Consider the following 12417-nt stretch of genomic DNA (forward strand, 5'->3'; position numbering starts at 1 on the left):
GTAATACCAGATCTGTAAATAAAATGCCTCCCTATTCTGTTTTGTTGTTTTTAAGGTAGGCATAGCTTATTCAGAAACTTATTCAGAAAGATTGTTCAATTTTTCATTTAGAATGACTTTGTTTTTTTTCTATGTAGTAATAAGGTTTTTTTTCTTCTAAAATGGAAGAGAAGCACAATGCTAGATGGATGTAATCTGTTATGATATAGAAAGAAAACACTTTATGTAAGCTCTGAAAGATCTTGTTAACCAATTCAGAATGTGGAAAAAGATGCTGCACCATAGATTTCGTAGAAATGTATGAGACAAAATTTTTACATTCATATGAATAGTTACTGAATACAAATTCTTATAGTTCTGTTCTACGTTAATTGATAAATTGTTGAGCTTGAAACTTGCTCTGTGACAAAGGTTTCTTGGCTTTTTTTCTAGCTATGAAGTTTGAAGTTTAGCTGCATGCTGAATAGTTCGATAAGTAAATGTGGCCTGTTTGGTTTCTAAATGAAAACACGTACTGGACTGAAAAGCTGTAATTTAATCAGTGTAATTATCCAAGTTAAGTAACTGTTGTGATGTGCTTGATACTTACACAGCCTAACTTTATGAATTGACAGTCCTTCTCAATGTCTTTACAGGGTGCTGATAAGACTGTGAAAGGCCCAGATGGACTAACTGCCTTTGAAGCCACTGACAACCAGGCAATCAAAACTCTTCTTCAGTGACGGATGGACTGATATCTTAAATGTCTCTCCTGTGGCCTCACACTGCTGCCTGTCTGTCACTCTTTGCATCTTCCAGCTTCTTCAGCTAAATACTTTGGGGGGAGGGAAATTCTTTATGAATCAGACTAGTTAGGGGCCTGTATCGAAGATAACCTGTTTGGAGAGGGCTGAAAACAATTATGAGCAGTGTCCCTCTAGGACTCCTTTTCAGTGCACAATCTCTTCCCATTTCTAGTGAAAACAGAAGAAGAGAGACCATGATCTTGAATTTTGGCTTGTAAACCTTCTAGGTTAGTACTAAGATTTTCATTGGAAGATTACTTTAGATGGAAAGTACTGTGCTATGTACCTGAAACTAATTGTGAAGGGGACAATAGTCCCATGCTATTAGTGTCTGCTATAATCTGAAGTGTAGTAATGTAGGTGGCTGGGTTGCTTTTCTCTCACTTCTCTCTGGGTAGCTTTATTCTTCCTCTGCCTAAAGCTTACGTTGCAGTTTTGAGGACTTTTGATACTAGTTATTGGAGCTGGTCTTTTTATTGACTAATTGGATGTCACACTAATATTTTTTCTGACTCTTGAGTAAACCAGAAAAGATGAGTTGAGGCATGGTGTTACACTCCAGAATATCTGCCAACGTAGTTCTGGATGCTTGTATTTGAGGTTTTTTTTCCTTTGCATGTTCTAGTCCAAGACAGGTTTAAAACAACAGTTTTTGAGAAAGTTAAAAACATCATTGCACTTATTTCTAAAAATGATTAGAAAAGATAGAATTTATTCTTTATTCACTATGTCAGCATAAAATTTATCCACATGCAAAAGCTCCAGGCTGTTTTGTATGCAAAGATAATCAAGTCGTGCAAAATAAACAGTAATAATTTAGACATAAATGTCAGGTAAATATAGTTGTTAAACTTCTCTGGTAATTTAAATACTTGGGAGTTTTCTAAGTTGAGATGTTAAGAACAGAAAGACTTAGAAGTTGAAAGCTTCACTTGCTCTATGGCTGGGGAAGGCAAAGTAATTGTGGGTATCCTTGATTTGGTGCTTCATTATTGGCTGAACAAACCTCTTAAATTTCATTACTAAAGCATGGGGCTTGTTCTGAAAGTTCCCACTACAACCAAACCACATTAACCATTGACTTCTAGATATGACTTATTGTACCAGTAAATATGACAGTGCTATTGAGAGCCTCGACAACTCATGAGGCGGTATTTAAGAAATTGTTAGAGATTCCTGTCACATCCTATAGTCCTCAGGAATGCCTGAGCTTCTGGCTTTCATCTTGAGAATTTTCATTAGAATGCTGATTCACCCAAGACTGAACAACAGGTTTTTTTAAACAGAATTGAGTACCACAAACTATAAATCTTTTTTTTCTTTTTTGAAAACAGATTTCAAACTTTCTGATAACATATACAGAATACAGAAAACAATGTATATAGTATCTCATGCTGAATTCATTAAAGTAGCTGATACTACTTTGATATCGCTGTTGAAATTGAGAGGATATGTAGAAATAGGCTGGTGACTACAACTCATAAATATTTAATGGAGACTTAGTTTTACTGGAATCATGTTGCATATTATTATTGAATGTTTCAGCTATAAAAAGCCTTGCATTTAGATTGTAAAATAAGAACAAACTGATTTACACATACATGTACATTTATATCCCATAAGGAAAACAATGGAGCAAACAATCAACTCTGGCCATCAACAGTGCAGTGCAATTACTTTTTGCTTCTTGGATATGGGTGTCGAGGAAGAGCAGAAAGATTGGAAATGAGTGATAAATCAATTGGTGAGCTGCTGATAAAAGATGAAGCATGTTTGGTGAACAGTGCTTTTAATGACTATTTAAAGAGAACTCTTTGATCTTATCTCTGATCAGTGCTGAATTGTCATGTCATTGTAGTAGTGTTTGAACACAGACTATAGGTTTAACTATTCAGCTATAAAAGTAACCATCTTTGGCATAAATTTGCCTCCATATTATGCTAGTCAATACTTAGCTATTAAAGTACTAGTCTAGAAAACTGCAATCTGTTTTTATGTGGAAAACTTGATTATTCAAGTTTGTATTGATTAGTGTCAAGTTGTCTGGCCATAGTGTTTGTTTTTTCTCTCTGTATTCTTTACTGCACTTCCCTTAAACTAGCTTCAGTGAGCATTATAATAGTAAAGAAACATCATCTTTGTACTAACTCTTGCGGTGATTCACTGAGGTAATTTTGCCTCCCTTTTTCTACAGTTACGTGAACACCTTGTTTTTTTCTTACTTCACTTGAGGGGAAAAAATGCAAACAAACTTCAGTGAGACAAGTATTAATTTGGCTGTAATATACACCCAAGCTGCCTTTCCAGTTCGTTAAAAGATGGCATTTAATGTTTGATTTGTAAAGAAGAAATACTCTTTCGCTTTTTGCACTACATGAGAGGTGATTGATCATTTTGTCCAGGATTAAAAAAAAAAAGCTAAATTTTTTTGTAATTCTCTAGAAACTGGGCTTGTTCATTCATTCCCTTCTTGTTAATTATATTGTGGGGAAAAACTAATGGGTGGGTGCCTGTATCTTTGAGTAGGTCCTAACTAGATGAAAATACCAAACTGTAAATTATTTTACATTCTTTAAAGAACATTTAAATACTTTGTCCGACTGGAATCACATACACTTCGAAATCCACTCTGTTCTTAAACCTTTTCCTTTGAAACTTGTGCTGAATAACTTATAACCTAAAATGTATTTTGGATTTTGTACCCTCTGCTCCTTTTTGTTAAGGGGGAGCAAATTGGAAAAGGAATATAGTAGTTAAATGGAACTTATCCTTGAATATGACATTGAATTATTAGTAGAAGAGGCTGGTAAGAGTGGAGTGTCCTAGGTCAAGCAATTGCAGTGTTGCATGCAAAATTTCAAAATGAACTTGTCTTAATTATATTTTGTAAATGGATAAACAATCATCTTTCTACGCAGTGATGGAAGAAAATTAGTGCTCTGTGCATTTTGATATTGGACTTCCTCTTTTCGCCATTGTTAACTGTTTTGACACAGTTGGTTTCATTATCATGGTTCATAGACATCAGAATGCTAAATGATACTGTATTTTTAAGTTTGTGTTGCAAGAATGAATGGAATAAACTTGAATTGTGCGATATGGGAATCTGGAGTCTTACTTCTCCTTTTGCTTCTGTGTTTTATTAATTTGTTTGGCTACAACTTTGTATTTGCCTAGAAGGCATTTATGCTTCATCTCTCTTTTTTACAGTGATTAAAATACTCAGATACTTAAGATCTAAATGTGGAATGGAAGCTCCCTTGAGAACTAAGTATATAAAGCTTTTGATTAATTCTGTGGTCTTGTAGTCTGCATTTCCCAGTTAAATGGTAATGCATAATATTGAAGATGTTATTCATCTTAAATTTTAAGAGGCATTCTGTAGTGGAGGGATGTCCCTCTTATTACCTCTTAGGGGGACTATGAATTACTTTAGTCTTTATCACAGAAAGTAAACCAGTTGTTTACAGAAAACACATATATAAATAAAATTGTATACAAATGTATATTCGTTATTCTTCCTGACTTTGTCAGGGCTACCTGCAGTAGTGATTTATATCCAATTGTTTGATATGGTTTATTTTTAAAATACAGACTTCTGAATAAAAAAAAAAAAAAATTAAAGTGGGAAAATTGTATGAATATGAAGAAAAAAGTGAGGATTCTAAAAGAAAATTAGTTTCTATGCTAAATTTTGGAAACAGGGACTTAATGCTGTATGCACAACCTTTCAGCCAATATTGGAAAACGGAAGAGGGGGTTGTGTTCATCATAAAGTTTTCCAAAGCAGTTCAAATAAGGTGATAGCTGGTGGCAACTGATGTGTGCTTTGGTTCCTGTGTCCATCCTGTTTTTTTGTTTGTTTTTAATGGATAGACAGCTTTTCTGCAGGACAAAGCACAAGCTAAGCTTTAGAATGTAGATTTCTTTCATTTTTTATGGCTAACCAGGTTCATCTATACATGTAAACACCCTCATATTTGTTTGTCCAGTCTTCTGGAAGAAATGGATTTCTTAGCTCAAGAGGAAGTTGGCCTGAAAAAGCAAACTTTTTCAATTGGATTACTTGATTGTTTCTCTGTTTTGAGAACAGTATATTCTCCTCAAAGCTCTCCTCAAAATATTTTTGTTTTACTCGAAAGCTGTTCCAAGATGCCAGTTTATAACTAAATTATTCTGTAAACTTTGAGACATAAAAAACCTGCATTGATTGGAAAGCACTTTTTCTTTAGTACTTTGAAAGGCTTCAAAAGCATACAGTATTATCCCACTCAGGAAGTGACTGACAATTCCTAGGAGTAGCACATTTTTCTCCCTGCCTCAGCAGTCAAAACAATGTTTATAATAACTCAAAACTAGAAAAAAAAAATCCAATGAAATACTGTAGTTTGCTGTTGTGATCTAATGTTAATGTCTGAAAGCCCTTCTTCAAACAGGAAAAGTCCTGGAATCTTCGCTCTTTAAATTGTATCTGGAAAGCACCTGTATGCACACCTCTCTTCTCCGGCTAGAGAATACACAGCTACTAGTCTTGAAATAAATAGGTGATTTTGAAAAAGGAAGCATGTCTGTCTAGCTGATGTCCCACACAGCGGTAACCGTGACTGTGCAGATTAAACTTCTTCAGTCTAACTATGCCTGTCTTACTGGGCTGTCTGTGCTTCTGTTATCTAGACACTGATTTGGTGGAGATGGCTGCTCTGTGCACACTTAGTCTGTTTCTAAATCATTGTTATCTGTGATATCATGTGATGTGAGGGAGATCAGCAGATGAAAGGAAATTAAAGGTAACTAGAAATAATATTCACATCTAGCTCTATAGTTGCTACATAGCAAACTTAAACTTTTTTTGAAAAAAAATGTAAAAACAGTATAACCAAATTGTTTTTATATGATCCATTTTGCCTTTAGTAGTCCAGTCTCTTAAATGGTAGAAAGTAATGCCAATTTGAAATAAGAATAGAGAACACTTCTGTTTTTTACACACGTATGTATACAGTTGGGGTATACATCTCCTTGTAAGAGGAAGAGAGCTTCAGTCTTAATGCTAGATCAATTGATCAATTCATGCTGCTCACTTGACTAGACTACACGCTTACGCATGTTGATGCTTTTGATAGGTATTTAAGATTTTTGAGGAGAACCACCTGTGATATGGATCATAGGTACTTCTGGTGAAGAAAGTTTCAGTTTTATCACAACTTTTTGGGAACATCCATCTGTCCTTAAAAGCAAGTCTCTTTTCTAGTAAGAGCAGTTATTTAGATTTTCTCTAAGACTTCATTCAAGCTACCCTTTAAAGGAGCCTAATGAATACTAATGACTATATTTAAAATACAGGATGCAGCATGTCCTTCATACTTAAAAAAAAATATATATATATTTTATTTATTTTATTTATTTATTTTATTTTATTTAAAATAAAAAAAAACTGACAAAGCTCTATAGGAAAGGTCAGCACTACTTAAAAATAAATGTTTTCCAAGCCTTCAGAATAAGGGGATGCTTTGCTAAATCTAAATGTGTGAAACAGTAGTATTTCATTCCTGTTGTCAGCACTATCTAGGAACATGTTTATATATAGATATAAATAAATTTTGCAGGAGCTCCCTTCTGCACATTAATAACAGAGTACCATGAATTTTAATCTTTTGTAGAGTGACATTAAACCAAATACCATCACTACAGGCAATTTAAAAAAAAAAAAAAAAACCTCTTCCATAAGCTCCATTGACTACTTCTAGTGTTTTGCTAGTACTGCAAAATCAAACAAAAACATGAAAAATAGTATGAAAGCTGCATTAGAGAAACTTCAGGAAGTAGTAGGGGAGGAATCAATGATGACTGAAGGGTTTGCATTTTCCCAAGCCTGAAGGTAGAGACTAATCTTTGGTAAATAGATATAAAAGGGATGTGCTTTCATAAAGATAACTATCCCTGTATGTCTGAGAAATGTACTGAGGTTTTAACTGTAGACAGTTCGTCTTCACCAGACAAAGTTAGCATGTTTTTAAATGTACAGAATAGAAGGAATTATCAGGTCAATATTGTGTAGATGAAGGAAAGTTGCGGGCATATTTTAGCTCAGTCAGGATAGCGGGCATGATGCTGACCACAGCTTCCACAGTGTCTCTGATGATCAGGCTGTTGAGTGCTTGCATTATTTCATTTAGCTTTCATGGCAGCTTTTTGTATTGGTCAGCAGTTACACAATGTTTCCAAACTTTTAAAGAAACAACCTGAATCTGCTTTTCTGGCAATACTTGCTTCCTTCAATATGGTGAAAACTTTCCTGAGGAAAAAAAGTTAGGTTTTAATCTTTTATATTAGGATTGGAGGGGGGTAAGCTGTTTCCACTTAGAGGTTTTCTCTGAGAATAAAGTTAATTCTAAGACCGAAGACCTAGTTTGATAAAGGAATGCAGTATTTACCAATAAACATGGATGTAAAGGGAAACAACGTGCACCAGTATCACAATGCTAGCTATTACTTAAAGTTAATGCTCTAAGATGGTAAGAAAAAAGCTTCAGTTTTCTAAACTATAATTACTTAGGTAAGTAGTTCTCCTTAAAGCTGTGTAAAGACATTTAGAGAGAATTATTGTTTTTAATTGCTAAATTTGTCATTTAAAGTTTCAGGGGACTTCAGTTTCACCTAAATTGAGAACTACAAGCTTAGAATTTATAGTTTTGTGGGGTTTGGTTTTCCTGCTTTACTGATGAGATGAATCTAAGAGCTGAATGAGAAGAGTAGTAGTGGTAGTGGATGCATATGTATACTGTGTGTGATGCATATATACATAAGACTGTGATTCTTCTGAAATGCTGAAGCTGAGAACATAGGAAGATTTTTAAAACAGAGTAAGGCCCCATCTCTGTTTTGTGCTTTGTGTTATCTATTATTATGATGTAAGTAAGAGATGAAGAAGCTCTGCTTCTACCTTGAAATATTCATCACTTTTTTGCTACCTTTTTTTTTTTTTAAAGCATTATTCATGACCAGCAAACAAAGTTTGCAAAGCCTTTTTGGTGCTTTGCTGGAAAGTCTTTGTTCTGTTGAGGAGGTAAATTTTGGAAAAGGAAATGAGAATCAGTGTTGTCTAAGTAAGAGGTTAATCTGAATTCAAAACCCAGGAGTTCCGCAACAGTGGAATCCACCACCGACAGGGAACATCCACAGACAATGGAAGATCAATCCACATAACCAGTGTGATTGAAGTACAAAGTAAAGAATTAGTGTAAACGATTTATATGAATTGATTTCCTGTAGTAATAATAGATTAAATCATTGCTATAGTGGCTGTGAACTGAGTGAAGATACTGATCTTGTCCTTCTAATTTAAGGACCCTAAAGTTTTATATGATTAGTTGATAAGACAGTTTGATATTAAAGGGCAGTCTCGTACAAGCATAAACTTTGATTAGTTGCAGTGTTTCCAGTGATGCACCGTGTATAAAAGCAGCTTCTCTAGAATTACTTGAAGTCCTTTGATTAGAAATAATGCCACTGATAATAGGACCTGCTTTTGACAAGTCAGGATGGGAGGGAGGTGTATGCATTAGCAGTTTGGGGCTTTTATTCAAGGGGATATTGCTTGATATTACAAAGTTGAGAGTCAGGACAATGAGCCAAAACCAGTAGGTAGCGTATCTCAATTCATCTACCAAATTTACAATAAAAATAATAATAAAAAAAAATCAAGCTAAATGCAAATTTCTTGTCCTACAATAAATTCAAGTTTGCTGTATGTATAAAAATTACTTGCCTTCAAAACATTCCTTCATGTGTGTTTCTCATAAACTTCCTCTAACTGAAAATATTTTCTCAGTGCATTTATCAGAAACTTGTTTGTTCACCAAAGTTTTTGTTTCAGAATAAAAGAAACCACTTTCTAATTCATATCAATGTTTAACTATTTTGCTTCAAAGTGTTTTGGAGGTTGGAACTCTTGAAAATTATGTAGCTGTTCATGGCAATAAAGCGAAATACTTCCTCTTTCTTCTTTGAAATAGCCTTTAATTTAGAAATATAGCCTTTAATTTAAAAAGAGGCAAAATATTGCGGCAAAAATCCAACCACCCATTTGTCTTCATCTTCAGTAGGAAAACCAACAGCTATATTCGAAGTTGACTCTATTAGAGTTTTTTTTTTTTTTTTTCTCCCAAACTCATCAGTGCAGCCACCAAACCAGATCATTAGGACTCAGCTTGTTTTCTGCTTAGAATTGTGATATGCCTGGGATATCACCTGAACAATGCCCTGGAGTTTTATAGTGTGTCCTAATTGAGCTTCATACTACTGTCCATTATAGTGCAAGGCAGAGGTAGAAGTTTATTTAGGACAAAGATCTGAGTGGAGTTATTACCTGACTCAGTTTCTGTATTGCAGAAGACTTCCCAGTATACATCTGTCAACAGGTAGAGAATACAGATAGCTACCAAAGTTACTGTTAAACAGCAGTTTGTCATTACCATGTTATGATGGCCATAGCTCATCTGCTATAGTCTGTTAGAAGAAGCAAATTATTTCTAATGTTAGTTTCTAAAAAGTCTTTCCAAACATTGATTCTTTTTGTGCATGTGTATGTATTTCCTTTTTTGTTGTCTTGCATGTTCTTTAGGAAGAAAGCTTCCTAAAACAAGAATGCCATTTAGTTTTCATTGCTCCATTTCATAAAGCAAAGCTGTAACTTTACATTTTACAGTAGAAATGTATCTTTTTAAGTTATTTCTTGAAAAAAGTATCATAATTATATCCAATGGTTGTTTTTTTCTCTATAAGTGTTATATAAGGACACTTGTGCCAAAGAATACTTTTCAAATATAACTTTGTCAAATTGCTATGAAAAACTATTCCTACACCTGATATCAATACCTACACATAGATAAATCCTGAACAGTTAGTGTAAATAGAACACAGGAGGGAGATGTTTGAGGCATTTGGTGAGATGTCATTAGAACTGGGTTCAATACAACAAGAACTAGGATCAATACAACAGTAACAAATTTGTTTTGTGACCATGCCCAAACCTCTCTGTATATCACGTGTCAATTGAAAAGCTCTTTTCTTTCCTTCATTTTTTATTTGTGCACTTGGCCTGTAAACTGACTGAAGGATTATCTCTCAGGACCTGACACACCTTAAAGTTTTTTGTGTTTTCAGTCAGTGTCAGTAACCTTCTCAAAAGCACAAAAGGCCTTATTTAAAGAGAGAAGTGAAACAGATGGGAAGCACACCAACTTCTAATGTCAGAGGTTTAAAAGGTAAGAACAAAACTCAACCTTATAAATTAATAAAATTTCTGAAGATAGATTTAAATATTTACAAAGCCATATTAAATGCTAACTTGAAAGAAAATAAAACCTACACAATAAGGTTGTATAACCTGTACACTTAAGGAGGTGCTTCTAAGGCTGTGTTCTCACTATAAACAGCTGGGTATAAATTGGCTGTTCTCTCATCTGATTAAAAATAAATAAATAAAACTGGCACTTAACAGATGGTTGCTTTGGGGGAATGGAATTCCCTTGATCCCAATTTGCAAAACTTGGAGGTTGAGGGTTTTTGTTTGTTTGTTTTTGTTTTGTTTTGTTTTAATTGCTGTCAGAAGTGAAATTTACAAAGGTATACAGAGTGAAATGTACTGTAAATTAATGTCAGTCTCTCTGAGTAGTTTCTAAAGATCACATTTGGCCAGGCTCATTCATTCCCCACATGTCCAACTTGTAACGTGCTCTCATCTTCATCTTCCCTTCCTTAATGTACAGCTTTCTAAAGCTGTAGTTTGACCCCGTAAAAGATGCCATATAAAGAGGAATGGAAGTATCAAAATCACAGGATAAAAGACTTAGGAGAAATGAAGTGAAAAAAAGACTGTTTCAATCCTGTCTCCTTGCTACTACAGGCTAATTCTTCCCATTAAATGTTTCTGTAATTTGTCCCATTTATTTTTTATCAGATGCTTCATTTACTTGCTGTTCTTCCTCTTCACATCAGGTGCACAGCAAAGAGCTGTTATAGGGCTGGAACAAATTGATTTACTTTCCACTTGTTTTTCCCAAACACTACTGAAAGACCAGGTGGTTTCAAAATTCGGCAGTATTGGTGGTGCCAGAGATCCTTGGTGCCATCCTGAAGCAGTTTGAATGTAATACAGTTGTTTTCACCTGCATATTGTTTGAGACCTGGATGGCCTTTTGACTACTTTTCTCCTAATCCTACAAGTTGATAGGCAGCTCTTCCTAAAAGAGGAGAGGGAGGGAAAAAAAAAAAAAGAGGGAGAAAGGGAACATTTGATAATCAACAGTTCACTGTTCAACTCCTGTCTTTTTCAAAGCCATCAAAAACATGAATTTTCAGTGTTTTTTTGACAATGTTAGTAGAGGCATTTTTTTTCCTGTTTATAGAAAAATTTACAGAAAGTTTAAAGCATTCTACTAAAAGATTTATTTTATCTAGGAATGCAGCAGGCACTGTCTAATTGGAAAGGCTGAAGGAAATAAAAATATGAAGTCGTAAATGAGAAAGTGATTGGCCAGTTTAAAAAGAGTCTATAGTTTGGAGTCTATGGTTTGGAGATACTTAGAATCATCTGTATTACCAAATACAGAGGAGAAGGAAGGGGGGGAAAAAAAAAAAAAAAAGAAAAAAAGAAACAGTATGAACTTTTAGGAGATTAGGAAACAATGCGTTGGTGGTATAGTGGTGAGCATAGCTGCCTTCCAAGCAGTTGACCCGGGTTCGATTCCCGGCCAACGCATGTCGATTTTTATGTCAGGGGGACTGGATTTAGATGATCTCTAAGGTCCTTCCAACTCCAGCCATTCTATGATTCCATGAGATAACTGCTGAACCTTGTGTGCAAGAAGTGCTTGTCTGAAAAATAATTGCTGTGTCACATCTAAACCCCCAAATCCTGGTATCGTTTGAATTTATCTTTGTTGGTAAATGCTGCTTAGCTTCTACATGTGGACCCAACTCTCACTCAGTTTAAGAAGCGTTCTGGTCAAATACCCATCCTTGCTGATGGATCAAAGGAAATACTGAAGTCCATTCTTTCTGCTTTGCTCTGCTACTTGGAAAGCTATCTCATGTTACTGGAGGGAAAGGTGGAACATAGTATACTGGAGTTTTATGTTATGGAAAAACACAAGCAAACCATTATGAGCAATTTCACTGTTCAGTCTTGGGTTAGCATTGAAATCAGAAAAAATCTTCATCATGAGCTGACCCTCTTTTCCAGGCATATATGTTTGCTCAATTCCACTTTGAAACCAGCCTAATTCACTGGGACTCAGAGCTTGGTGCTCTCTTCCAATTTTATGAGCTGCTTTTATAAAAGGTACTGCCCCTTCTTTACAAACCTGGCTTCACTTGTAGCCATAATGGCTTAAAGATACATTACATGGTGTAAATTAGAAAGTCATCTCAGCCCTTCCTCCTGAGCTTCAATAAATACTATTAGTACTGATGTGATTCCTGCTACTGCAGATCACTGTTTTAAGTCTAAGATTTAAAATAAGGATATAAGACATGTCCCATGCTACTAAATGTATTATCCTGACATTCATTAAATTTGATTGTCTCAAAAACTGTCAAGATTCTGTGCATCTGCCACATCTGTGTGTGAAAG

General features: G+C 34.8%; 1 protein-coding gene and 1 non-coding gene across 2 annotated transcripts in view; both read left to right on the forward strand.

The window, feature by feature from the left end:
* Window positions 1–3882, forward strand: part of MTPN (myotrophin) — a 43707-nt gene extending 39825 nt beyond the window's left edge. The window contains exon 4 of the mRNA XM_040561401.1: window positions 636–3882. Coding sequence (XP_040417335.1) covers window positions 636–722 — 87 coding nt within the window. The 3' untranslated portion in view covers window positions 723–3882. The remainder of the gene's footprint in view (window positions 1–635) is intronic.
* A 7590-nt stretch (window positions 3883–11472) lies between these two features.
* On the forward strand, window positions 11473–11544 carry TRNAG-UCC. Its single transcript has one exon. It is a non-coding gene; the product is annotated as a tRNA-Gly (tRNA).
* Window positions 11545–12417: the final 873 nt, after the last annotated feature.

This window comes from Cygnus olor, chromosome 1 (assembly GCF_009769625.2).
Source record: "Cygnus olor isolate bCygOlo1 chromosome 1, bCygOlo1.pri.v2, whole genome shotgun sequence".
Taxonomy (NCBI): domain Eukaryota; kingdom Metazoa; phylum Chordata; class Aves; order Anseriformes; family Anatidae; genus Cygnus; species Cygnus olor.